This window comes from Oryctolagus cuniculus, chromosome 1 (assembly GCF_051225735.1).
Source record: "Oryctolagus cuniculus isolate XC-2025 breed Fujian yellow rabbit chromosome 1, ASM5122573v1, whole genome shotgun sequence".
In the NCBI taxonomy this organism is placed as follows: Eukaryota; Metazoa; Chordata; class Mammalia; order Lagomorpha; family Leporidae; genus Oryctolagus; species Oryctolagus cuniculus.
In genome coordinates this window covers 113229035-113256795 of record NC_142867.1, presented here as the reverse complement: position 1 = coordinate 113256795, position 27761 = coordinate 113229035, and the positions used below count along the sequence as shown (strand labels likewise).

The following is a 27761-nucleotide window of genomic DNA, read 5'->3' as shown; positions in this document are numbered from 1 at the left end:
GGCTTGGGTCTCCAGTGACTGGGTTAGATACCTTGAGAGCAGGCTGCTTTTATGCAGGGTTGCCCTGGCGTTTGTCTCTTCCACACGCTCCCTGCACTGTGATGCCATCCACCATGAGGCCATCACCAGAACCAGCCCCATGCTCTTGGACCTGCAGAACCTGGAGCTGAATAAACCTCCTTCCATTAGAAATCACCCAGCCTTGGGCACTTTATTTCAGCAACAGAAAACAGACCACAAGAATGAGCAAGGGGCAGGTGTTTGGTGCAACAGATCAGCCACATGGGACACCGACATCCCACATCGGAGTACCTGGGTTACAGTCCCACCTCTGCTTCCCATCCGGTTTCCTGCTGATATGCACCCTGGGAGGCAACAGGCAGTGGCTCAAGGACTTGGGTCCCTGCCACCCATGTGAAAGGTCCAGATTGAGTTCCTGGCTCCCAGCTTTGGCTTGGCCCAGCCAGGGCTGCTGTGGGAGCATTTGGGAAGTGAATCAGCAAATGAAAGATATCCGTCTGTCTACTTTTGTCTGACTTTCAAATAAATGAATTAAAAAAAAAAGTGCCAGGTAGGGAAGTGGGGGTCACAGTCTCTGCTCTGAGAGGCCAGTGCTGACATTCACGTTCCCTATGCCACGTGAGGCAAGGACCAGGGTGCAGCCCCCACCCCGCCATAGTAGGGGCCCCTGAAAAGGGAGACATTGGTTCTTAGTGGGGTTAGAAAGGATGGCAGGGGGCTGGCGCTGCGGCTCACTAGGCTAATCCTCCGCCTGCAGCACCAGCACACCAGGTTCTAGTCCCGGTCGGGGCGCCGGATTCTGTCCCGGTTGCCCCTCTTCCAGGCCAGCTCTCTGCTGTGGCCAGGGAGTGCAGTGGAGGATGGCCCAAGTGCTTGGGCCCTGCACCCCATGGGAGACCAGGAGAAGCACCTGGCTCCTGCCATCGGATCAGCGCGGCGCACCGGCCACAGTGGCCATTGCGGGGTGAACCAACGGCAAAGGAAGACCTTTCTCTCTGTCTCTCTCTCTCACTGTCCACTCGGCATGTCAGAAAAAAGAAAGGAAGGAAGGAAGGAAGGATGGCAGGGAAGGAAAGAAGGAAAGAAGGAAAGAAGGAAGGAAGGAAGGAAGGAAGGAAGGGAAGCCTTCTGGGAGAAAGAGGTCACGGGTAAGCAAGGCCTCGAGTGATGAGCAGGATTCCAGCAGGCAGGCACAGTGAGAAGGCAGAGGGAGAGAAGCCCAGCCGGCAGGCAGGCAGGCAGGAGGTTCTGGGGCTGTGGTGTGCACATAGAGAGCAGAACACGTGGCAGCACACGTTTATGGAGCAGGGACGCTGACAGAGAGCAAGACCGAGCGACAAAGCTGCCTACACCACCCACAGACTGCCCGCAGACTGCCCACAGACCGCCCGCGAGGGTTCAGGTGCCCGGAAAGGAGCTGGAGCCTTCCTTTTCCTGACAGGACAGATGGGGAAGAGGTGAGAGCCCAGGGAGCAGGTGTCTGACGCACACAGGGGACGTTCTGTGAGACCAGGTCTCCCCACGTGGAGGGTCGCTGCTCTCCTCCAACAGCCGAAGTTGCCAGAGCTGTGCCTCCGTCTTTGTGCTCTGACTCCATGTAGGTGCCCCCCTGTGCTAGGCAGGGAGGCCCCTGGGCTGGGAAACCTCTCCTTACCCCTGTACATCTTGCAGCCCCTGTGGCACCCCAGGTGGCCCAACCTAAGTGTGCACGTGGTGGCCCTGGATGGGCCGTACCCAGGACTGCTGACAGCTCACCCCTGCAAGGAAGGAAGGAACAGCGGAAGCCAAGGGCTGCATTCTCCACACTGCCCCCAGGGCTCCAGGGACAGCGAGCGCTCCTTTTTTCTGGGACTGTTTACTCAGAAAGTTAAGCCTGAACCAAGAGGGGAGAAAGGCACTGGCTTTGAAGTAGGGCAGGGCAGGGCATGGGCACACAGTGTCTCCCGAGGCAGACAGGGCTTGGCTGAACAAGCACTCCAGCCTCCTGTTGGCTGTGTGGCCTCGGATAAGTCATTCAACTGCTCTGAGCCTCAGCTTTCTCACCCTTAAAATGGTAATAGGAAGAAACGATTCTGCACAACATTCAGCATGGAAACGTACCTACGTTTCCCCTTAACTCACGGGGATGTGTTTCACAGATGCCTCAAGCTGGGGGTACTACAGACCCTCTTTATACTGTTTTTCCTTTATGTACTTACTTATGATAAACTTTAATTTAGAAATTAGGCCCAGTAAGATTAATAATAAACTAGTAATAAAATGGAACAATTATGTATACTATAATAAAAGTTATCTGCAATTTACAAGCTACTCATTTCTAGAATTCTCCATTTAATATTGGACTGCTGTTGAGTATGGGTAACTGAAACCACAGCAGGCGAATTGCAGATAAGGAGAGACCACTGCAGTTACTAACAACGGTGTTGGGGCAGCGCTGCGGTGCAGCAGGTTGAGCCACCACCTGCAATGTCAGCCAGCATCCCACACGGACACCAGTGAAGAGTTCTGGCTGCTCCACTTCCGATCCAGCTCCCTGCTTAGACTCCTGGGAAAGCAGCAGAGACTGGCCCAAGTCCTTGGGCCCCTGCACCCATGTGGGAGATCAGATGGTCTTCCAGGCTCCTGGCTTCTGCCTGGCTCAGCCCAGCCCCAGCCTCTGCCCAAGCCGTTGCAGTTATTGGGGAATGAAGCAGTGAATGGAAGATATCATTCTTTCTCTCTCTCTCTCTCTCTCTCTCTCTCTCTCTCTCTCTCTGTCACTCTTCCCTTCAAATAAATAAACCTTTAAAAAATGAACATTGATGATATTACAGAGTTAGACATTTCTGGCTCTCAAAGCTCCAACTCTTATCTCAAACCTTTCTTTCTCTTTTATGGTGTTCTCTCAACTCCCAGTCCTATTCTCTCCTTTTTTTTTTTAAGATTTATTTATTTATTTGAAAGGCAGAGTTACAGAGAGAGAGAGAGAGAGAGAGGTCTTCCATCTGCTGGTTCACTCCCTAGATGGCTACAAAGGCCAGAGCTGTGCCAATCCAAAGGCAGGAGCCAGGAGCTTCTTCTGAGTTTCCCACGGCGGGTGCAGGGTCCCAAGTACTTGGGCCATCTTCTACTGCTTTCCCAGGCCATAGCAGAGAGCCGGATTGGAAGTAGAGCAGCCGGGTCTAGAACTGGCGCCCATATGGGATGCTGGCACACAGGCGGCAGCTTTACCTGCTACGCCACAGAGCCGGCCCTTCCCTCTCTTTCTAAGGGTTGGTTGGCTCTGCTGGGAGAGCTCCTCCCCTGGTCAGCAGGACCACCTGCCAAGCCACTTCTGCCCTCTCCCAGCCCTGCTCCTTGGTGCCTTCCTGGAAGAGACACACACAGTACGTTTAACAGGGCTAAATAAATAGCAATAATAAAATATGTTCAGCCATTAGTCTCATCAGTAATCAAAGATCACTGCCATATGATTCCTGGCTAAACATCATTTGGAATCTAATAAACACGCAGCTATAAATAAAGCCGGCGCCCAAGCCTTGGGCCCTCTGAGTGTCGCAGCCTCTGCTCTTATTTTTAGCCTAAAGGTGCCTTCAGCAGTACTCCTGTGGTTAACTTTTGAGTTAATTTCTCTCTCTCTCAAATGTCTGTGAAAGAAACCTGCAGAGGCAGGGGATGGTAATGGAGGCTAAGGCACGGTGTCCGCCCTTCTGCTTCTCTGCAGGAACCAAGGTGTCACGTAGGGGTCAGGGGGCCCGTAGGGGTCAGGGGGCCCAGCTTCCCACAGCTATGGACCTGCGGTGTGCTCCGGATCAGAGTTCCACAGACAGCAACACGCGCATGGAGAACCCTGTGGAAAAAGGGCGCCCCGCTGGCACCAAGAAACCTGGTGCAAACCCAGGGCCTCGCCAAGCCTCGGCTGCCATACTCAATACAAGACTTCATCAAAGCCTCCCCTGGAGTGGGTGGCAAAAATTAAATTATGTCACTCATAGAAAGTGCCAGGCACACAGCAGGTGCTCGAATTGCGGGACAATGTCTCCAACTTGTAGGACACAGCCTCTTGAGGTGGCGGTCATCACCCACCTTCTTGCTCGCCCGACTCCAGGTGTCAGGAAGAAGAGGACCAAGAAGAGCAAAGGAAGCCCCAACCGGCGAGGTGCCCACGGTCCCTGGACAACCAGAGTCACCACTGCTTAACTTCATGGCAACGTCGTGCCACTTAATGCTTCGTTGTCTTGCACTGCCCTCCAATTCCCTCGTGTCTGAGTCTTGCCTTTGCCTACCTGCAACATGTACCAACGAAATAGCCTGTACCCTAATAGTTCCCAGAGAGCCTGGCTCCACGTGTATGCAGTAAGGGACCAGGGGACCGAGGATCAGGCTGAATGCGCATCAGACCCCGAGTCTCTCTTTCCTGGCTTGCAGCAGTTCCCCCCATCATCGTGTTGTTTCTGCTCAAAGCACAAACATCTCAGTCCCAGTGGAAGGACAGCAGGCAGAGTGGCAGAGCCTGCAGGGACTCGGGCTGCTGGGGAGGTGTGGACAAGTTACTCTCCCCGTGCCCCAGGCAGGAAATAAACACATCACTCCAAGCTGAGCCCAGCAGCGCCCACGTGACATGACGCAGCCTCAGATAACATTCAGCTTGCAGCCTTCTCCTTTGGCGCCCTGACATGTTAGAAGTGGCGAGATTACTAAATCAGAGTGATAAAGTGCTTCCTGCTGCACAGCCCCTTCCCGGCTGGGTCTCCCGCCAGGGCGGGTGTGTGTGTGTGTGTGTGTGTGTGTGCACAGTATCAGTTGTGGAAACATGGCCAATGCATCCGAAGTCCTCCAGCCACAGGGGATACCCACTGGCTTTGGTGCTGTCTGGTTCTTACACGAGATAGTCAACAGGAACAGGAGTCAGACAACTTCGGGCAAGGACTGGGCTGGGGAGTGTCTCCAAGGACACAGTCCCCCGCATCAGGTATCATCCATAAGAAGACTTCAGAGAGGCTCAGTCCCTACCTTGGGAGCTTCTCTGTTCAACAGAGAAGCAGCTTGGCAGGCAGAAAAATGGTCCCCAGAAGATGTCCACATGTTTTTTTTTTCTTTAGATTCATTCACCCATTTGTTTATTTGAAAGGCAGAGAGACACAGAGAGAGGGGGAGATGGAGAGATCTTCCATCCACTGGTTCACTCCCCAAAATGGCCAAGCATCTGGGACTGTGCTGGGCCCAGCAGCTGAAGGCAGGAGACAGGAACTCATCTGGCTCTCCCGCATGGGTGGCAGGGGCCTAAGTCATTGGATCACCACCTACTGCCATCCCAGGAGCATTAGAAGGAGCCGGACCAGAAGCAGAGCAGCTGGGCCTCAAACTAGCACTCCAACATGGGATGCCGGCATTGCCAAGTGGGGGCTTATCTCCCCGTACCACAACACAGGCCCCAGATGCCCACATCTTAGACCCTAGCCCCTGCAAATGTGGTACCTTCCATAGCAAAAGGAACTTTGCAGATGTTCTTGGGGTCATAGAGCTCAAGAGGGGGAGCTGACCTTGAATTATCTTGGTGGGCACCACCGAAACCCATGTGTCCTTGAAACTGGAGAACTTTTACCCGCCAAGATCAGTGAGCTATGAGATGAGAATGACAACCCGCCGCAGCTGGCTCCCACACGGAGATGGGGAGCCATGCACCAAAGGCTGCAGCAGCCTCGGGAAGCTGGGCCTGGCTCTCAGCCGACAGCCAGCAAGACGACAAGGACCTTGGGCATATAACCACAAGGAAATGAATTCTCCCAGGGACCCAAATGAGCAGGAAATGGATTCCTTCCCAGAGCCCCCAGAAAGGAACACAGCCCTGCTGTCACTTTCATTTTAGCTCAGTGAGACTTCTGAACTACAGACTGTAAGATAATAAATTTGTCATGTTTAAGCTGCTAGATTTGTAGTAATTTGTTACGGCAGCAGAGCAATAGCAGTAACGGCAGAACTACTGATAATACCTATTATTTATTGATTGCCTACTGACTAGCCATTTCCCATACATTATCTCCCATACACTTCAACGGTCACGTAAGATGGGTATTATTACCCCCATTTTATAGTAGGAAACTGAGGCTACCTAATTTTCCCAAGGCCACATGCTGAAAGTGTCATTCAATTCCAGGTCTGTACAGCAATAAAGCCCACCCATACGCCTCTCCCCTCCGATGCCATCCAGTCACTCACTGTAATCATTGTGCAAACTCCGATTTTTGGAAAGAAATAAAAGAAGAGGAGCTGATATTTATTAAATATGACTACATGCCACATGCCATGCATGGCACTGTATCTATCTCCTCTCAATTACTGCAGCAGTGAACGATAAGCTCTGTTATCTGCAGTTTACAGATGGAAACTGAGTGCAAGGCAGGTTGAGTGATGTGCCCAAAGGCAGGTGGCTAGTACGTGGGACTCGCGCACCTGAATTCTGAATCCAAGGCCAGACTTGCTCCATGAGGCCTGGGATTAGCAGACTTGAACGTAAATGCCACTCTCTCCTGGGTGACCACACTCGGGGCTCCCTAACCAAGGCAGGCACTCATTTGAGACCCAGAAGGGAGCCTCCCCTAGGCTGCAAGCACGGCCAGTAGCAGCAGTTCTGCAGGAGACGGTGTCCTGCCTCCCCAGCTCCGGCTCCTTCCGGGGGTCACCTTGCTTCTGGGAGATGACGGAGAGGTTGATAAAGTAAAGGAAAATCTCCAAAGGGGGCGGCGCACAGACAGCTCTCCTTGTTTACACCCACTAACTCATCTCTCCCAGCTCCATTCATTTCCACTTAACAACTTTAATGCCTGTAGAACAAGTTTTCCAAATTAGCTCAAAAGGGTAAATGAGCGTTCAACCACTGCTTCCAGATGAAGCTCCCTCTAATTTCAGAAATCCCAACAGCACCAAGAAGTGCTAGGAGAATTCCTTGCCAATAGCCTTTGGAACATTCTCCCTCTTCTCCCGCCTCTTGGCCTCAGACTTCTGGGTGGCTGCCTGGGGGCGGCCGCCCACTCCAGCACAGGCTGCCAGTTGGTGCCTCTTCAGAGCAACCCCTTAACATAGCTCTCTGCTGAGGCCCCTGGGACAGGATGTTTCCCTTTTGTCATCTCCGGGAAAATCCTTGTTCTTTCATCTGTGAGCTGCAAACTCAAAGTCTCATGTTGTTAGATCTCTGCTACTTGGAGGAATGTATGAGTGTTGCTGGCAAAGTGGCATCCCTCCCCCCACCGCCTGTGTCACTCTGTGCTAGAAAGACCATGTCCCAGACCAGATGAGAGAAGCACAGCTTGGACGAAGCTGCAGACATGGCTCAATCCCGCAGCACCCAGTCCACTACAGCAGGCATCTTTAGACCCGGGCAATGTGCAGCAGGGCTGCCGAGGAGAGCAGAGCCAGAGCACTGCGTTTTACAGGCACCGGCTGGGATCTAGCTTGTCTTTAGCCCAAAGGCTCGTCAGCCGGGGGTGGGTGAGAATGGGCCCCACAAGGGGCTCCGAGCTTGGAGAGCAGAGTTCCACTAGTCTGGAGCAGGTGTCTATGGCAGAACAGAAGCAGATGAGGGCAGCTGGCTCTGATGCAAGGGACCACATCCTAATTAGACAGGAGAAAAACAAAAAAGAAAATGCAGAGAAGGGTGGGTAGGATGGTGCTTGTAAGGCCAAGAAGGAGATGGAAGCAACAGTCAAAGACACTGATGAGTCTCTCTGGAAGAAAGAACCAGTGGTGGCCATGAACGAGAGTGCTTTGGGTCTCAGGGAAGAACACCAGCCTGTTCTAAATGGCACTGAGGGGTGGGGGTGGGGGTGGGGGTAGGGGTAGGGGGACAGACTTTGGCTCAGCAGCCGTAGAATCAATAGTCCTCTAATGCCGGCGCCGCGGCTCACTAGGCTAATCCTCCGCCTTGCGACGCCGGCACACGAGGTTCTAGTCCTGGTCGGGGCGCCGGATTCTGTCCCGGTTGCCCCTCTTCCAGGCCAGCCCTCTGCTGTGGCCAGGGAGTGCAGTGGAGGATGGCCCATGTGCTTGGGCCCTGCACCCCATGGGAGACCAGGAGAAGCACCTGGCTCCTGCCTTCGGATCAGCGCGGTGCACCGGCCACAGCGCGCCGGCCACGATGGCCATTGGAGGGTGAACCAACGGCAAAGGAAGACCTTTCTCTCTCTCTCTCTCTCTCACTGTCCACTCTGCCTGTCAAAATAGAAAAAAAATAGTCCTCTAACTATCCACGGGTGGGGTGGGTGTTGCTGGGGACCCTGCCGCTGCCAGAGCTTGCAAATCCAAGCACAATCAGACATAACTGGCACAGGCTCCCAGCAAACAGCAGGCAGCTTCCCTGGCCAACAACGGCAGCATCAGGAAAGGAGGGGGAAGCCAGTGGCTGAGTCCCAGCAGGGACGCTGGGGCCAGGGTCAGGTGTCTGGGCTCCTGGAGGACTGAACCACAGATATACAAGGCCTGACCAGAGTCCCAGAGCAGCCTGAGCACAGTGAGATGTGATGACAAGACCGGGGTGTGGGCACTGCCGCGGCAAGCCATGGGGGGAGGGATGATGAGCCAAGGGCCCAGTGTTTGGATCTGAAGGACGGAGGAAGCCCAGTAGCCAAGACTCATGGTGATGCTGAGTCATTAAATGCTGACGTGGGCTTCTTCCTCAGAATGTGTACAGGCTGAGCCTCAGCTCCTGAACACAGGGACAGGGACCCACAGCATTGTGGCATGGTCCTCGGCACGGGGCGCCGGCGAAACCCGCCTGCGTGTCAAGTGACACCACGAGCCCATGACCTCCCAGGGCACTCAGATCTGAGCTCCTTTGGGACCTCCCTTGGGCCTGCATCCCTCATTCCCTGTGCAGATATTCAGCGAGCACCCACTGTGTGCCAGGCCCTGTCTTACGTGCTCAGGGATACAGCAGAGAACAAAACAAACCCTTTCTCCTCACGGGAGAATTCAGATAATAAAGTGGGGCCCCTATGTCAGATAGTGCTAAGGGTCACAGAGAAAATAAAACTGGGAGGAATGACAGAAAGTGTGCGGGTGGCGGGGGGCATAGAAGAGGCAGGGTGTCAGCTGCAGACAGTGTTCTGAGAGGGGCCAGTGCTGCGGCACAGTGAGTTAAGCTGCCTTCAGTGATGCCGGCATCCTATATGGGTACCAGTGTGAGTCCCAGCTGCTCCACTTCTCATCCAGCTCCCTGCTAATGCACCTGGGAAAGCAGTCCTGGCTTCAACCTGGCCCAGCCCCAGCTATTGCGGCCATTTAGGGCGTGAATCCGCAGATGGAAGATGCGTGAGTCTGTGTGTCCCTCTCTCTGTAACTCTGCCTTTCAAATAAATAAATAAATCCTTAAAAAAAAAAAAAAAAAAGAACAAGAGTGTTCTGTGCAGAAGGAACTGCAGTGCAAGGGCCCTGAGGTGAGAGCAAACTTGATGTGCTTGTGCTTTAGGTAAAGTGAAGAAGCTGGGGATCATGGGGTTGGTGTGGTGTCAGCAAGAGGAGCGCCGATCATGGAGGACCTTGGGGCCGTTATGAGGATTCTTTCACCCAGATGAGAAGGCAGTGGAGGGTGCAGCGGAGGGCTGAGGGGCTCCTCTCACATTTTAAAAGCACTGCCCCTGCCCCACGTTGAGAATGAAAAATGACAGCTCAAGAGACAGGCAGGCAAACCACCAGGAAGGCTTCACCATGACCCCAGGCACAGACAGCACATCCTGGGCCAAGGAAGCAGCCGCTGAGGCTGTAAGAAGTGGTTGGGTTTTACTGGATGGGGTGGGAGGCACAGCCAACAGGATACTGATGGAGAAGAAGTGGGGTGTCAGAGAAAGAGGGGATCGAGGAAGATGAGCAGGTTTGGAGTCCAAGTCCAAAGGGATGGGATGAAGTGGGGAGCAGAAGCAGCCTGCAAGGGGACAGAGAGCTGAGGGACGCCTATGTCAAGTATGAGTTACCCGTGTGGCTGGGCTGATGGAGAGAGATCAGAGCTGGCGATGTAACTAGAGTCAAAAACATGTGGCCGCGTTTAAGGCCTCCAGACTGAATGAGGTCACCCCAGGGAGTGGATGTGAAGAGAGAAGAGCCCGGGGACCATCCATATGCAGAGATCAAGGAGGAATCAGGAGAGGAGGAGAGGAGCGGCAGCCGCTGAGGCAGGGCCAGCACCAAGACGGGCGCGGCCAGGAGCCACGTGAAATGCTGCAGCTGAACCCAGCACAGCCAGGCCTGGGGACCGATCACTGCACTGGCAAGGTGGGCGTCACCAGTGGGGCTGAACGTCCACTGGACAGGGTCTTGTAACAGGGAAAGAGGGGAGAGGAAAGGGAGACGGCTGGAACGGGTGATTCTTTTGCAGAGCTCTGCCGTAGAAGGAAGGAGCTAAAAGCAGGGGGAAGCGGAGCAGGAGCTAAGGGAGATTTGTAAGATGAGGGGCAGTGCAGATGCAGGAGCCAGCTCCCTGAGACAAGTCCCCACACTGCGAGCGTGAGCAAGACAGCCTGTCCCCTCGGGATGCTCCTAGGCTTGGGGGTGGGGGAGGGGCGGAATTCAAATAAGGTTTTGTAAAATGTTGGCACAGGATAGGCAGGTAAATGCCAACAAAGACAAGGCAACATGTGCGCGCGCAAGCACACACACACACACACACCCACACTCAGGCTTCTCGAAGCAGAGGAGCTCCAAACCAGCTGGGGACTCTCATCTCCAAAGACAGGCTGCCTTTAAAGCAGGGTTTAGCAAAAGGGGAGACACAGGATTTGGTGGGAGTGAGGAAGGATGCCCCAGGCATGGGAAGGCTAGCAGCTGGAGGCAGCTGGGCCTGTAGCACCATTAATAATAACAGATGCCACTTCCCCAGCATTTAGTACGCGTCCCACACCATCCTAGTGCTTCCTACATAGGGACTTACTGAATTCTTATTTTTTTAAAAAAGAGGCAGGGACTACTGTGACTCCAGATTGTAAGGGAGAAATTGAGGCAATGAGAAATTGGATGCTTGTTCAAGGTCATGTGCCTGGCAAAAGGTGGAGCTCAGATTCCTATCCAGGGGTCTGGTTCATGGGTACAGGCACTGGGTTAACCTCTCCAGCCCCAGTCATTGTGGAAGAACCCATCGAGACAGCTGGTGATTCGGGGTGCAAGGAACTGAGACAAGGGGGACACCCGGATGATGGGTCAGCCCCCTCCGGTGTTGATTTCCCTGCCTGAAATGGAGAGTGAGAGAAGCAGAAGATGCTGTGGTCGTGCCTGCCCGTGCAGTCATAAAGGGATCACGCTAACAGAAGCCTCAATGCCAGAGACCCCCAACCAGGCTGCACATCTGACTGGCGGTGCCTCTGGAGGCCAGCACATTGGCACCGGTGTCTGCCCAGCCAGAGGACTGTGTGTGCCAACCTGTGTGCACCTGAGCCCCACCTGGCCTCCCTCCACCGCGCTCCTCATCAGCCTGGGCTAATGGGCTTCCCCAGCCCAGCCCACCAGGAGCGCACCAAGCCCCCAAGCAGCTCCACTGGGAGAAACACACGCTGACAAAACACAGAGGGGCTGGTGGGCGGCCCGACAACTGCCTGCAGCGCACCCTGCTGCCCACCAGCGAAGGCGCAGCCCCCAGGAAAGCCGACGAGTGCCTACTTATCCAGACTAATGAGAGCTAAGTGTGACCAACGTCTTGCCTGCAGCATGAGGCTCGAGTGGGATGCGCACGTGTGCCACCTACTCAGACTCGCACACGCAAGGGCCTTAAGCTGAAACGTAGCAGCAGCTTCAGTCCACACCTGTGCCCAGCTAGAGACAGGAAGCACACAGAAGGCCAGTTCTATGCCAAAAAAACCAAAGCAGTAGTAGGGCTACTAGGTTTCACCTGGCTTACCCAAATTCTTGGAGCCACATGAGGTCATGGCTTAAATCAGGCAGATGGGGGCCGGCGCTGTGGTGCAGCAGGGTAAGCTGCTGCCTGCAGCACCGACATCCCATTAGGGCACCAGCTCAAGTCCCAGCAGCTCCACTTTCAATGCAGCTCCCTGTTAATGCGCCTGGGAAAGCAGCCAGGTGGGAAGGAGTCTTCAAGGTCACAAGCCAAACCTGTGCTGACCCATCTGTGGCCACCTCCAGCTACGAGGACGTTGGTATCCAAAGAGCCCGCTCCATCTGCCTAGTAAACATTTTTTTTAACATGGAACCAAAACCTGTCTCCATAATTTATATCTCCCCCACCCTCCATAAGAAATCAAGCTTGCCAGTGACTCACTCCACATCCCAAGACATTTTGTAAACCGTTTCGCAAAGCTGAAGACAGGTTTTTGAAATTCTGACAAAATATCGCCATCGCTGTTCTCCAGACACCATACTCATCTCCGCTCAACCTGGTGCTGCCAGGCAGCCAGCAGCCACCCAGCCAGGCAAGAAGTACCCGCTACATGTTGCAAACCATGGCAAATGCCACAGGGCAGCTGGGAGTCAGGGGCTTTGGCACTGACAAAGGGGTTTTCACCAATTCACTTCACTTTTTGGAACCCCAGTAGGTCTGCTCACGCAGGCCTTATTCACCCCCAACTTTTCAGGAGAAGAGACTCCGGCCTGAGGCTGTGGCTCCCAATGTGGGTCTGGAAAGGGTGAGAGAAGACAAACACTGGGCAAGCATCCTAAGTGGTGCTCCCGAATGGCACGAAGACAGATGAAGACAGGCAGCACCCTGGCCTGCAGGCGGGTCCAACGACAGCCCAGCCTCCGTGATCTGCCCAGAAATGCATGGCTGCAGCGGTGGATCAGGGAGGAGAACAGGTGCATGTGGACACAGGCAAAATGTTCACTCCCCTAACTCTACATTTTGTAGGCTGACGAAAACAATAAAAAAAAAATGGTATTTTTGAGTGTTGACCGATTTCTGGGAGAAAAGAAGTTTGAAAACTGACAGGTCAGTTCAAGATTCGAAGCTTGCCATAGGTAAGTCACTTAGCAAACACGAACTAAGACTACCACTGGGGGCCAGGCACTGCGCTAGACCCTGGGCACGAATCAGGAAGACACACACTCCCAAAGGTGCTCACTGGGGCAGAGATTTGTGTCCCAGAAGTCTTTCTGTATTCCCTCTGTATGGTGACAGAGGAGAAAGACATCCATTTCCACTTGTCACTAATGTGGAGGCCCAACTGACGGTCTATATGGGTGACTCAATTTGGAACTGAGATGAAAACTTACACGCTCATCAAAATGCCATAAATTAAATCACATGCTGACATAATTAGGGAAGCCCAGTGTGGGGAAAAAAAAAAACAAAAACAGGCAGATCCTCTAGATCCTCTAGATCCTCCTCGAGGCCAAGACGTCACTGGTGCATTTGAATCTTGGCATAACTGCTATGTTTGATACACAGCAGCACGGGATAAAAAAAAAAAAAACCAACAGTGTTTTCAATTCTTCCCCTTCCCCTCTCCCTGATCTCCTATTAGCTTCACCTTTCTAACATTCGAATGTTCTGGGCACATGATCTCTGTACAGGATTGGAGCTCACTGGGGAAAATGAATTAAGTAAAAAACTGTAGTGGTAAAGTGCTCAGGGGTCCTCGTCACGGGGGTGTCAGATAAACCTGAGCTCTCGTGCGTCGCCACACAGGGAAGCCCCTCAGCGAGCAGGAGAGCCAAGTGCCACCGTAGCCTGCTCGCCACCATGAGCGGCACTTCCCGGCCGCCGAGACTGAGACCAGACGCCCCCAAGCCGCAGCTTCCTCATCTGCCAGCTGAAGTGCCTGTGCCCTCAGGAAATCCTTTAGATGGAAAAGTGTCAGAGCAAAGCAAGAAACTGTATCACCAGTAACAATTCCATCCTTCAACTCCTCTGCCAGACAGAACGCAGAACGTTCGCCGTGACTGCTGGGACCACGGGATAGCCCAAATCTCTCCAGGGCTCAGAAACCGAAGTGCAGCAGAGCAGAGAACCACTCTGCAACCAGACAGGTTCTGACGTCCCCCGTGTGAACTTACGCCGGTGACGTCAAGGCTCCGCGCCTCCGGCAGATATCTCACCCGGTGCCTGGCAGAGGCCTCTCCAAGTGGGGCTTCTCATTGCCATGATTATTATTTAGGGGTTGACACACTGCATTCAGTCAATATGTGCTAAGTGACTGAGTGAAGAGTGGAATGGAACCGTCAAGTTTATTGTCACAGCCAAAACTTTCATTAGAACACCGTCAGGGTGGGCGGCATTAGCTGCGCATGCATACTGGAAAGGCTGGGTCCGAGGCCTGGCTCTACTCCTGATCCCAGGTTCCTGCTAGTGCACACACTGGGAGGCAGAAAGTCCTTGGGTCCCTGACACCCATGTGGGAGACTCAGGTTGAGTTCCCCACTCTTGGCTTCAACCTGGCCCAGTCCAGCTATTGCAGGAATCTGGGGAGAAACCGGTAGAAGGGAGCCCTCTGATGCCTATCTGTCTCTGTCACTCTTCTGCCTGCCTCTCAAATAAACAAAATAAATAAATTTTAAAAAGAACCTAGTAAGGATCTTCAGCTAACTTCTATTCTTTCCCATAAGCAAGATGGACAGATGGGCATTTTCTCTGTCTCTTGTACTCTAGCTGCTTATGGACAGTTAAGGCCAGAAGAAAGCACTTTAAAATAGTGGTGCCAAACATGGAAACAGGGAACCAGGTCTCACAAGAGCCAGATGCACCCATCACACCCACAGAGACGTGCAATCCACTTGCATGGATCCTGGGTAGACCTTGGGATCGGTGCTCATTGTCTCACCGAGGTCAGACCCTGATAGAAATACCAATTCAAGTACAACACCCTAACTGTGGCACAGATGGGCATCCCAGGGGAACAGAAGAGCAACGGGAGGGGGATGAATTCCCCCAAAGGGAGAGGTGACATTAGGAAAGGACTTTGCAGAGCGCTGCGGGTTGGGTGTGGCTCAGGTGTCCCTCAAATCTTCAGGTGTTGAAGCCGCATTGTGAGACTAAGGTGGTAGAAACTCAGGGCCGGCGCTGCAGCACAGCAGGTAAAGCCACCGCCTGCAATGCTGGCATCCCATAGGGGCACCAGTTCAGGTACCAGCTGTTTCACTTCCGATCCAGCTCCCTGCTGATGCACCTGGGAAAAGCAGCGGAAGATGGCCCAAGAGTTTGGGCCCCTGCCACCCACACAGGAGACCAGATGAAGCTCCTGGCTCCTGTCTCTTGGTTTCAGCTTGGCCAGCCCTGGCCATTGCTGTCATCTGGGAAGAGAACCAGCAGATGGAAGATCAATCTCCCCCAGACTCCCGCATCATAACTCTTTCAAACAAATAAATCTTAAAAAAAAGAAAAAGAAAAAAAAAAAAAAGATGGTAGCAACTTGTGGGGAGCAGCCCGGACTGGACTGAGTTACTGGAATTAAGACTTATTCTATGCATCTGCTCTCCCACAATATGGCGCTGGGAGAGAAGTAAACAGCTTCCGCACAGCTGCCTCCAGTTCAACCAATAAACTGTAGGACTTGCTCCTGATTGGAGGAGAGCAGCGTACTCGGCGTGTGGGCAGCCGAGTTGGGATTGGCAGAGGAGGACTATAAAGGAGGAGAGAGACGGCATTCACCAGGAACATCTAAGGGGAACACCTGTGCAGCCCCCGAGAGAGCCGGCCGGCGGTGTGCCGCTCCCCTGCGGAAGTGGGGAAAGCGGCCAGGGGGAACCGCCCTTCCACGGAGGTGGAAGGGACAGTAGCCAACCCGGGAAGAACCAGCAGCAAACCCGGGGAGGGCCGAACAGATGAAAGAACAGCGCAGGGTCCTGTGTCGTTCCTCCACGAAGACGGGGAGCGACAGCAACTTAATCCAACTATGGTGTTTGGAGGTGGGGCTTCTGGGAAGTACTAGGATTAGATGAGTCCCTAGGGTGGAGCCCCTAGGATTGCGTCCTGTTGGTTCTGTAAGTGGAGGGAGAGAGACCCAGTTACACTTGCACTCACACTGCCTTGGGACTTTGTTGGCAAAGAGGCCAGCGCCAGACAAGGCCCCCGATTGTGCACCTCCAGAACTGAGAGCCAACATAAACCCACTTTTTGTTTTTTTAAAATAAAATGGCTCACCTCCAGTATTTTGTTATAGTCTTGAGAAACGGACTACGCACACAGGAAGAGTCATTTATGTCCATGGTGATGGAGAAGGAGGAAGACGAGGAGAAGGAGGAGGAGTGGGGGCTGAAGGGACTGTTTTCCAGGCAAAGAAGACAGATGGGAGGAGGAGCCCTGTGGGCAATGGAGGCGGTGTGGAGGGAACCTGCCAGGTGCAGGTGTGTAATGGCGAGCCGGTGGTTCAGGATGGCTAAGACACAGGGCCAGGAAGGGGCAATCAGAGCCGGCGGGAAAGCTCAGTGTGCGTGTGGTTAACAACTGCTCATCGGTACCTGTGGTGCCTGGCCAAGGGCAACACTTGCTAATGTCCGAAAATTTTCCAGAACAGGACTGGAGAACACCACGAGAGAAGACAACCTTCACGTACTGTTGAAGGGGACCCTGCCTCCCAGGAGCCAAGGGAGCCCACCAGAGGGCAGTGAGAAGGCCCGGGAAGAGGGGCCAAGGGCAGCAGGCCCCCGGCCAGGCCACCTCCTGCCCGTGTGACCTTGGCCAGCCACTGGCCCCTGTGTCCTCACCTGCGAAGCTAGCAGGTTGGACAACAGATCCTTATCGTCCTTTCTGGTCTGAGATGTTAGGACGACAACCAGGACCGTGTCTTTGAGTACTGGAAGGGCTACAAGATGGGGTGGGGTCTTCTCGGGGCATTTATTAACTTGTGGCTACACAGTCATTGCTCAGAGAACCTACAGGGACACAGAGGGACAAAGCCACATCCAGAAGACGGATGACTGAAGGGGGCTGACATATGTGTGAGAGTTTGGCGAATTTATGCAGGCAGCCTCACAGCCATAAATAAAGTCCCATTCTCTTACCCAAAACCTCATTCGGGGGGTAAACACCGGACAGCGTAATAGACAATTTGGCTGTATCTGCCGCCTCACGCCTCCCCTGAATGAAAAACAGCCATCACGGGCAGGGTAATGGGTTCGGCAGGCTCTTCACACACATCTGTATTGTCACCAGCAGACAGGCTGGGCTGACGACGGAGCAGGCTGTGTAATTCATCTCGGAGACTCCCGGTCCCTCCGCACAGCTCCGCCCTGACAGCCATCCATGCTCCCAGAAGAGCCCACACGCAGGGAGCACCGACCCCTGTGCGGGTGGACAACCCAGCACAGTCGAAGGCCAGTCCGGCCAGCCGCTGCCAGCACAGCTCCTTGTGTTTTCTTGACCTACTTCTCGGCCCTCCCGGCCCTCCCCCACAGCCCCCGGGAGGCCCTGTAATTAGCCCCTTTCCTCCATCAGGAGCTGAGCACTGTCAGGATGACCAAGGAGACAGGACAGCAGACCCTGGCATCGCTGTCTGGAGCTTTTCTTTTCTTTTTCTTTGTTGGCTTAACCGGCTTCCTGGCTCCCGCGGGAGATCAGGCCTGGCTTGACCTTGCCAGCCAGCAGGGCTCCTGGCTGGAAATTAGTGGGAAGTAGCCTGGCATGAACCAAAAAACTGAGACCGGCAAAGCGCTGCTCAGGGGGTGGGGGTGGGAGCCCGCAGGGTCCTTTTGAAACCCCCCATCTTCGGCATCGCAGCCAAGAGAGGGGTCCACGCCGGGCAGCAAGCTCACGAGAGCCGAGGCCGCCAGGCACTGCCGAGCCTGGCTCAAGTCCTTTCCGCTTCCCATTAGCAACAAATGGAAATTGATTCGCTCATTTTCAGGGGGTGAAAACCCCGCAGCAACGCTGAATAACTGTAGGCATCTTATAAATTAAGCGTCTTAAGGATACGAACCGTTTCGCATTGCCGCTGAGCAGAATTAAATAAGGCTTTTAGAAGTGAATGGGGAAGAGGGAGGCAAGATGGGGTGTTTTTAATTCCTTGTTTCAATCACAGAGGATGCGGGGTAGAGGGCAGGGCGTGGGGGAGAGCTGAGTCCCTGTCCCTGAGTCTAGCCGGCTGCCGCTGCCTCTGCAGGCCTGTAGGGGAGGGTGGAGCAGCTCAGAGACCCACAGGCTCACACGGGGCCATGCAAGCCTGTGGCTGGGCTGCTGGCCCACCTCTGCCTGCACTGGGGCCCCCTTGGCACCACCAGCATGCCAGCCCCACTCGGGACTGAGGGCCAGGCCTGAGTGCAACGGGAGGAGTTCCCAAGTCAGAATAAGTCATTTCTCTGGGACTTGTCCTGAAGCCACCTTTATTCTAAGCTGGCCTTGAGCCTGTTTAGTTTCAGGTTGAGGATCCAGGACCCTGCTCCAGTCACATCACCCACTTTTGCCCCCACCTCGCCTGGTCTGCAGAGAGCCTCGTCTGGATGGTTCCTCTGGGACTCATCTGACCTCGCCCCTGGAGCCTGCTGTTGGACAGCTCATCTTGTGACCAGCAAGAAGTGGGATTTCTCACTGTCGTGCCCCACACAGCTGCCCACACCAATGCTGGTCTCCGCAGGCACAGGAGACACCCCGATCCCCAACACCCTCCCATTAGTCCTGACTCCACAGATTCTCTGTGCTGGGCCACCAGGCGGCCACCCTGTGCCTGCTGGCCTGCACTGTGTCCTCGGTCCTGAGGTGGTGTCCCCAGGACCCGAGTCCGGAGTGCTCGGTAAGCTTCACCAAGCCCTGGCACAGCAGGAGACACCTGACCTCCGGGCCCTCCCCTCCAGGGTGAGGGTGCTGTCGGCGCAGGTGGAAGTCCTGCCTGACCACAGCAGGAAGGACAAGGGAGAGAGAACGAAGGGGTCCCGCCCTCCCTTCAGAGCCAGGCCACGGCAGGAGGACATCAAGACAAGGGCCCTTCCGAGTGGCCGGGCCAGGATCACCAAGCAGACTCCCGGCTTCATGGAAGCTGCTGAGGACACAGCACGCTGTCCTTGGACCAATCAGAGGACAGCAGTGATCTCTTCTCCGGCCTGAGTTTGGAATCCCAGGCCATGCTCACCATCCTTCTTCCCTAACAGCAGCCCCTTCCTGTGCCAGGCTGAGTCCATCTCACACGGGACAGGAGTTAGCAGCATCTTAGACCACGGCTGTCAGCCTGTGGGACGTCCCCATCACCACCATCGCCGCCACCAGGCCAGCCAGACTCAGGGAGGGCACAGCAGCTTCCCTGGGGGCCCTGCACAGCACTCCGAGGTCCCCTGTGGACAGGCGGGGCATCCCTAGGCCAAGCTGCACTTACCGATCCTCAGGGAGTGCGGGCTGCAGGCGACCATCACGAGCCACGCAGGAAGCAGCACCAAAGGCGCCGAGACGCGGGGCATCTTCTATAAATCCTCATGGAGCCCTCTGCTGGTCTGGGCATGACATAACTCTGCAGGAGAGCGCGGGAGCATGTGAGTCCGATGCCAGCCAGGCCATGGCACCCTCCACCCCGGGGGGCACCTGAGCCACCAGGGGGCACCCCCATGAGAACATCTGGCAGTGCCACGGGAGAGCTGCCGAGCTATAGATTCGGGGACCATACGGGGCGGCTGCAGGACCCACGGCGCCTCGCTTCCCCTTAGCGTCTGGGACTGAGAATGACGGTGAGCACGCACTGAACACTGCAGAGAGCTGTGGGCCAGGCCAGCCTCTCTGCCTACTGGCTGTGAGGTCTTCATAAGTCTTCTCACAGCGCTGCGGACTGACTTGCACAACCCAGGGGAAGCCGCCATGTGTAAGGCTGGGGCTTAACAAGGCTACTCAGACGCCAGCTCCTCCCCAATCAGATGGGAGAGATCCAGTCCCAGCAATTACCCGGGGCAGACGCACCCGTCCCAGGCCACCAGCTGCCTCTGCTGCCAGCAGAAATGAACCCCACCCCCACCCTTCTTCACCAACTCTTCTCCTCCCCGAGTGGGTGCATCCCCCAGTGTCAACTCTAGAACCTTAGTTTGTGAGGGAACTGCCTCTCCCGAAGACAGCATGGCTGTTGCCCCCCACTGAGTCTACGGGTGACCAGCTCTGCCTCATTCCTGGCCAGACCTGCACAGGCTAATCCCAGGGAGCCTTGGAAAGGAGGGGTATTAAAATGTTTCTTTCTTCCCCTCCAAGACAGACAACCCAATAGAAAAATGGGCAAAAGACCCGAGTTGCCACTTCACTAAAGAATATATCCAATGCCCCATGCAGGTGTGAAAGGGTACTCAGCTCACTGGGCATCAGGAAAGCACAATTTTAAACCACAATATACCTCTCTATAGCCAAGGGAATGGCTTCTGAAAGTAAAAAGACGGTGTCAAGTGTTAATGAGGACTTGGAGCTACTGGAACGCTCACCAGTGCCGCTGGGAGTGTGAACTGATGGAACTGTCTCCTGGAGCTTTACTCAGACCCCAGTGACCCAGTACCTCCACTCCCAGGGACACACCCACGTAAATGCACATGCATGCTTACCAAACACCTGTGCTGGCGTGCCTGTAGCAGCATTCTTTAGATCTCCCTAAATTAGAAACCACCCAAATGTCCAGAAAAATGGAGAAACAGCATGTCTATTCACACAGCAAAATGCTATGCAGAAATGAAAATGAACAGGGGTGGCATTTTCGACAGTGAGTAAGACGCCACTTGGACACCTGCATCCTGTATCAGAATGCCTGGTTTTAGTCTTGAATTTGCTTCTGATTCCAGCTTCCTGATAATAAACAACCCGGGAGGGCTGCAGACAATGCTCAAGTACGAGGATCCCTGCCACCCACTTGGGAGACTGGGATGGAGTTCCTGGCTCCTGGCTTCGGCCTGGCCCAACCCTGGCTATTGCGAGCAGTCGAGGAGTAAACCAGCAAACGGAAGATGGATCTCTCTCTCTCTTCCCCTCTCTCTCCCTCTCAAATAAAGTGAAAATAAATACATCTTTAAAAAAGAAATAAAAATGAATAATGAACTACATGTAACAGCATTTATGAATCTCATGAATACAAATCATATTGAGCAATGGGAACCAGACACAAAAGAATACACACAGTATGAGTCCATCTACAGAAAATGCAAAAACAGACACAAGTGTTGTGTGAAATTGGAAGTCCAGTTAATGGTATTCAATTGATTCTTGTCCCTTTTGGATGCATTTGTAGGCTATACCTAGGGTTAGGATGCAAACTAAAATGAGTGCTAGAGTGAGCAGATGAGTCCACGTGACTCTATAAGCACACAGGCACTGGCCTGGCAGGGGACGTGAGGGGCTTCTGGGGCACTGGGGTGTTCTGTCTTTTGCTCTGGGCGCTAAAGTGTATGCAGTTTGAAGAGACTTGTCAAGCTGTATACTCCGGGCGGGTGTACTTTTCTTTATGTGTTCTGTCTCAGCACTTTCTGTTGAGTGGTACCTGGTCTCTCTAACACACACTCCAGCCACCCTTTTGTCCTGCATTTGCTGTGTTCTCTGTGATACATCTGCTTGGAGCAGGCTCCTCTCTGTGGCTCTGACAATGCGTTTCTCTCTCAATGGCTGCTGCCTGTATGCGTCTACACCAGAGATCCTAAGGGTAAGGATTGTTTCCAGTTTCCTGTTCTGTTACCAGAATCTCTCTACACACAAGAGGTGCCCAGTATGTATTTGTGCTGTGAACAAAAGTCCTTGAACAATTGCTAGAGGGAGAAAAGGAAGACAATGGATAGAAGATTGGGGTAAAGACTGGTTGACAAATCAGGTCCCGAATTCTTGTCCCATATAACTCAGGGGTGTTGGTGCGGCCTCCAGGGAAGCCAGACTCATTATAGATAACGCTGACTGCCCGTCTCCTCCCTAGAGTGTAAGCTCAACAGAGGTGGGGCAGAGGCAGAAGTCTTCATTTGTGTCTCCAGGTCCTGGAACAGCACCCGGCATATATTACAGCTTCAACAAACATTTATTATGTGGATAAATGAATGAGCTGTCAAAGAGGAAAGAACTGTAAAAACCTGGTTAAGCTACATAAAAGTAATACTAAATGCAGCCATTTACATCCAATGCCTGCCATTTATGCGTGACCAGCTCGCTGCACAATAATTATTATTCAGACCATTAAGTAGGTGTCAGATGGGCCCGTGCGACTTTTGTTTGATGACAGAACTACACTCAGCCCGTGCGGGTCTGACTGCTGTTGCTCGTGGCCCAGGAGCCAAGACCACATTTAAGAACAATGATGGCTGAGGTTCTGGGCTGCTCATGGGCCTCCCTTGTGTGACCCAGGCCATGAGGAGGAGAAATGAAGCTCTCCTGAACCTTGCAAGAAAACAACCTCTGCCTGGTGGTTGACAAAACTTTTCTCACGGTCTCTGTTGAATTGAATCCATCAGACAAGCTCTATTACAGAGGAGGAAGCTCCACCCAACAACACTGAAAGGCCTCGTTCAAGGTCACATGGAGCCGTGGCTCGCCAGGTCTGAGGCTCCCCTGGCTTTCTTTTTGTATTTCAACTGTTATTGAGCAGAAAGCTGAAGGTTTTAGATTCCTTACAAAAAAACACGAAGACCTTCTTTCAGGATAACATACAGATGAATCCAGTTGTAGAACCTAGCAGAGCAGCTTCCATGAACTAAGAATATATTACTAATTTTAGGGTAAAGAAATTGCCCCTCCTTCTGCTAATGCTACCCCTCCCTGGGGGTCTCGCCTCATCCACAGTTGACGAGCACCTGTGGACTGTGCTGTCCAAATCGGCAGCTCTGTACTCTACACCTGCCTCCTGAGAGCTCTCTCTGTCCCACAGCACCTCAGATACACCTGGCCCTAAAGAGAAGTTGTCAACTCCGCCACACCGGCCATCTGTTTTTCCTCCTACTTCTCAGTGGGTGATGTGACAATCACCAGTTGCCCACAACAGAAAGCTGAGAATCACCCTACATTCCCACGTCCCACAGCCCCACATCTAATTAGTCATGGGGTCCTGATGGCCCTGCACTAACACTGCACCCCACTTCTCACTGCCACCGACAGGCCAAGTGCAGAATTCGTGAGTGAGGCCATAGTCTCCGTATTGGCTTCTCTGCTCTGGTCCCTTCCTCTCCACTTGGTTCTCCACATGGTAGCTAGGGCATCTTTTAAAAAAGATTTATCTATTTTATTTATTTGAGAGGCAGAGTTATAGAGAGAAAGCCAGAGAGTGAGTTTGGGCCAGGCCAGGTTGTGGGGGACCCAGGAATTCCATCCGGGTCTCCAACATGGGTAGCAGGAACTCAAGTACTTGAGTTGTTTTGCAGGTGCATAAGCAGGGAGCTGGATTGCGAGACGAGTAGCTGGGACTTGAACGGGTGCGCCAGGATGGGCTGGAGGAGTCCTGAGCAGCACCTCACCTGCTGTGCCACAAGGCCCACTCCAGACCAGGGCAGTTTCACTAAAATGTAAGCATAGCAATTACACGCCTCTCCCCTAAACCTTTCAAGAGCTCTCCGTTGCAAAGGGGACCTCTCAAGGGCAAACTCCTCAGCCCAACAGATTGAACTGTCCTGTGATTGGCCCCCATTCACCTGTCCTTACCCCATGGCACCTGACGCTCCAGAAAAACCGCAGCTCTCACTTCCCTAAACACGACACATCGTTCTACTGCCTCCTCTGCTTGTGCCTCCCCTCCTGAGCGCAGGCCCCTCCCCTAAAGGCCTGCAAACTGCTTTTTCCAGGCTCAGTACTGACCTCCCTGGGGGGCTTCCTGTGGCCCCTCCCTGTCTACAGACACCACTCCTGGAACATTTCTCATCGGGCCCACATGCTGCTCACAGCGGCCCCAGAGACCTGGAAGCTTGAATGGCAGGGACCACGCCAAGCACCCAGCACACTATCCAGCCCACACTAGGTGCTCCATTAATATTGGCTGAGCGAGGGAGTGAGTGACTGAACAGACAGTGTCAAAGGGCGTTTTTGGAGTTGACACCAATAGGAGATAAGCCCCTGGTTTGCCGTGTATTTGTATAGTCACTGCAGGGAAAGCAAACAGCTGAAGCAGACACAAGGCTGTGGTTCCAGGCTGATGGTGAGCATGGAATGGATGTTGAGAAGTGGAGGGAAGCAAACAAGTACTGACTGCTGCTCTCCAAGTCCCGAGGCTCGGGCTGGTAGTCACAGGTAAGTACACAGGTTCGAATCCTACGCTACCATATACTAGCTCACACCCTTGTTCCTTTGTGATACGGGGGTGACAAAAACACCCTCACAGAACAGCTACGGTGCTTGTGTGGCGCTGCCGCTAGGAAGCACTCCAGGTATACTAACTCTTCATGACCACTCCGTTAACCCTGTAAGGTAGTGCTGCATCCCCATTCCACAGTCATGGAAGGCGAGGCTCAGAAAGGCTCAGTAACTTATCCAAGTTCCTGTTTCTAGAGCAATAGTGCCGGGGATCCAATGCAAGAACGCCTGATCATCCACAATCGCCAATCCCATGATCCTCTTTGACTACAGCTCAATGTGGAAATGCCGGCAGAACTGAAGTCAAAATCAGGTATACAAGGATACCCCCCAAAGTTCATGGAAAAATGGCATGAAAAGAAGTTATTTTGTCTCTCTGCTACTGTGTCTTTCAAATAAATAAATAAATCTTTAAAAAAAAAAGGCAGAAGGAGGCTGGTGTGGCACAACAGGTTAAACCACTGCTTGCAATGCCAGCACCCCATACTGGGAGCACTGGTTTGAGTCCCAGATGTTCTGCCTCCCACCTGCTCCCTGCTAATGCACTGGGAAGGCAGCAGAAGATGGCCCAAGTATTGCCACCCAACTAGGGGACCCGGACGGAGTTCCTGGCTCCTGGCTTCAGTGTGATGCAGCCCTGCCTACTGCAGACTTTGGAAAATGAACCAGTGGATGGAAGATCTCTCTTTTCTGTCTCCTCCCTTGCCTCTGTCACTATGCCTTCCAAATAAATATTTTTTTAAACTGGGCTAATTTTGGTGGGAAAATTTTTAAATGTATGCATAGTTATTCTTAATATGCATCTTCCATGGACCTTTTTAAGACCTCACTGTACAAATATTGCTTCTAACTTCTTTTTAAGATTTACTTATTTATTTAGAAAATCAGTGTTAAGTAGAGGAGAGAGAGAGAGGGAGAGAGACAGAGAGAGAGAGAGAGCGATCTTCCATCCACTGGTTCACTCCCCAACTGGGCCAGGCAGAAACCAGGAGCCAGGAGCTTCATCTGGGTCTTCCACATAAGCACGAGCCCAAGTACTTGGGCGATCCTCCACTGCTTTTCCCAGGCCATTAGCAGAGACTTGGATGGGAAGTGGAACAGCCAGGACACGAACTGGCACCCATATGGGATGCCGGCATTGTAGGCGGCAGCTTTACCTGTTATGCCACAATGTCGGCCCCTGCTTCCAACTTCTGAGGGTCTCTAATACTTTAGGTAAGGGGATGGCAGCACATTCAGAAGCAGGACTTTGCCATGCAGCGAGAGCATTCTCCTAGACACCCTGGGGAGGTCATAATGAGCGCAGATCAGGGCCCAACCTGGACTGAAGCCAGGCTTTGTCCTCGCTAATGAGCACAGCCCTGCTTCCCCATCCAGCGCTGACCCCAGAACACCAATGCCTACCTCCGGGGTGATGAGCACCACGAGAGCAGGGAACAAGTCGCACTTTTCCACCAGTGTCCCCAGTGCCTGGCACAGGCTGGCACATAGTAGGCACTCAAAAATATCTGCTGAAATAATGAAAGAATACAATCAGAGAACGTGTGCAGAAGACACTCTGTCGGCTACAAAGCATTTACTTGTGAGGTACATTTAGCGACCTTGCCCAGGAGGAATTCATAAACCAACTACAATTTCTCCACCCACACAAGCTCTCCTCCCTTGGCCCTCTGGCTCTCACTGTCTGTAGCTCCCAGGCGCCGTTTAATCACACTCTGTCCCGCCAAAGCTTCCCGGATGTACCGGGGGGTGGGGCACTGCACCAGGAGCTGAGGCTTCTTGTTCCTCCCCTCTGCTTCCCCATGGATCTGCCCAGGAAGTTTTCCTACCCTAACAGCAAACACCAGACCTCTTCCAGAGGAGGATCTAACTTTCACTTCTTCACAATCACAACAGTGGTCACCTTCCCCAAGCTGGAAGATCCTCCTTGTCCCGTTCTGATGGAAATTACTCTGAGCCCCTGCCCTGTGCTTGTATTTGGAACGCACGCTCCACAAAGGCTGCTCCTCCAGCACCTTGGACAGTGCCTGGCGTGGGGCAGCTGTAGGTAAGTACTGTCAAATGCGTGAATGCGTGCGTACTGGACTCTGAGTTTATTTCCGCCACGGTGGGGGCAGGGAGCTTCTCCTTCCGACATATGTCCACCTTGCTATGGTGGTGATGCTGAGCGGAGGCTCAGTCAACCTTGGCTGACCCACAAGCAGCAGCCAGTTCACAGCGCACACAGCGAGAGCCTGCCCAACAGCCCCCCATATTCCCGTGGTGCACACGCTGCCTGAACCCCTTGCCTGGCTGTGCTAAGCGGCCTCTCCTCTCCTGACTCATCAGCGGTCCCCTCTGCTGGTGTCTCTCTCGTCTTCATAGGGCCACTGTACCATTAATTGCGATTTTGCAGGGTGGGACACAGAGCAAGCTGACAGCCAGCAGAAGGTGTCTGGCGACAGGAGGACAGAGAATCAGAGGGGCAGCTAGATTAATTACAGGTTTCCTCTCAGCTGTGGGCAACAAGATCTTGATTACTCCTCCTGACGCTCCAGGCGCCTCAAGACAAATGGATGTGGGCTTCTCTGCTATTGTCTCGCTGCCCCTGACTGGGAGAATCTCAGGTGGCAGCCAGCAGCTTGGCTGGAGTGGCAGGGAGGTGCAGTAGCTGGGAAGGAGGAACAGGGCCACCTCAGGCTCTATGGCGCCGTGAGGGAGAATAACCGTGGCCTCATCAGCTGGGCACGACATTGTAGGCATCCTGTCTCCCTGCAACAGGCCAGGACACAGGGCTGTCCCAGCAGTCAGCGAGCTGGGCACTCACAAGCCCTGCAAGTCAATCTCCGAGTCTCAGCTTCTCCTATAAAATGAGGGAAGCAGACTAGAGGATCCCTAGGCTGCGAAGTTCTGCAGTTCTAAGAACTCAACTCTACGACAACATAATATTTACTGACTATTTACTATGTGTAAAGTGCTATTTCAGACTCGTTTCCTCCTTGGGAGAACTCTGCAAGGAAGAAAATCTCATGCCTCCCCACCTGCAGGTGCAGAACTCAAAGGCAGAGAGGCGGATCGAGTGACTTGCCAACGTCACTCAGCTGACACATGGAAGAACTGGGTCATGGACTCTGGGATGCCCCTCCCCCCTCTACACCACACACGTGCACACATGTGCACACACGCACACACATGCACATACACCTTCTACACCCACCTTCTTTGTGGTCCCAGAATCTAGCATGTGGTTGCCACTTAATGATGGACTGTGATTGTGATTATTATAATGACGGTGGAGAACAAGGCAAGTTCAACACAAGGAGCTCTCGGCCCCTACACACCTCTTGCTGGACCCGAGAGCCAGCAACAAAAGAACGAGCATGCAAGGACTTCTTGGCAAAAAGATCAGCCCCTGTGTTGTCAACATTCAGGATTTCCCAGCTCCCAGGAGTCTAATGAGTTACGACAGGACAGGGTAGCCGGGGGGTAGAGTGGCATCCACACTGGGAACTGGGCCTGGCCTAACTCAATAATTAAAACTGAAGAGCAGGGGTGGACGCAATGGCCTAGCCCAGGCCTGACTTAAGGGAGGTGGCTCCATGAGCAGTCCAATGGCACATGTCAGGGACCACCAGGGCCCAGGACCAGGGAC

At 53.5% G+C, this 27761-nt stretch overlaps 1 protein-coding gene across 8 annotated transcripts in view; it reads right to left on the bottom strand.

Moving 5' to 3' along the window:
• The window catches only part of GRIK4 (glutamate ionotropic receptor kainate type subunit 4), a 433666-nt gene that overhangs the window by 289086 nt on the left and 116819 nt on the right, over window positions 1-27761 (bottom strand). For 4 of the 8 annotated variants that reach the window (XM_051819416.3, XM_051819403.3, XM_089313655.1 and 1 more), the window contains 2 exons: window positions 25535-25641; window positions 19233-19364 (listed from right to left, as the gene is read on the bottom strand). In XM_051819416.3, the coding sequence (XP_051675376.1) occupies window positions 19233-19314 (82 nt within the window). In that variant the 5' untranslated portion in view covers window positions 19315-19364; window positions 25535-25641. The remainder of the gene's footprint in view (window positions 1-19232; window positions 19365-25534; window positions 25642-27761) is intronic. The other 4 variants (XM_089313654.1, XM_089313660.1, XM_089313657.1 and 1 more) reach the window with 2 other exon arrangements.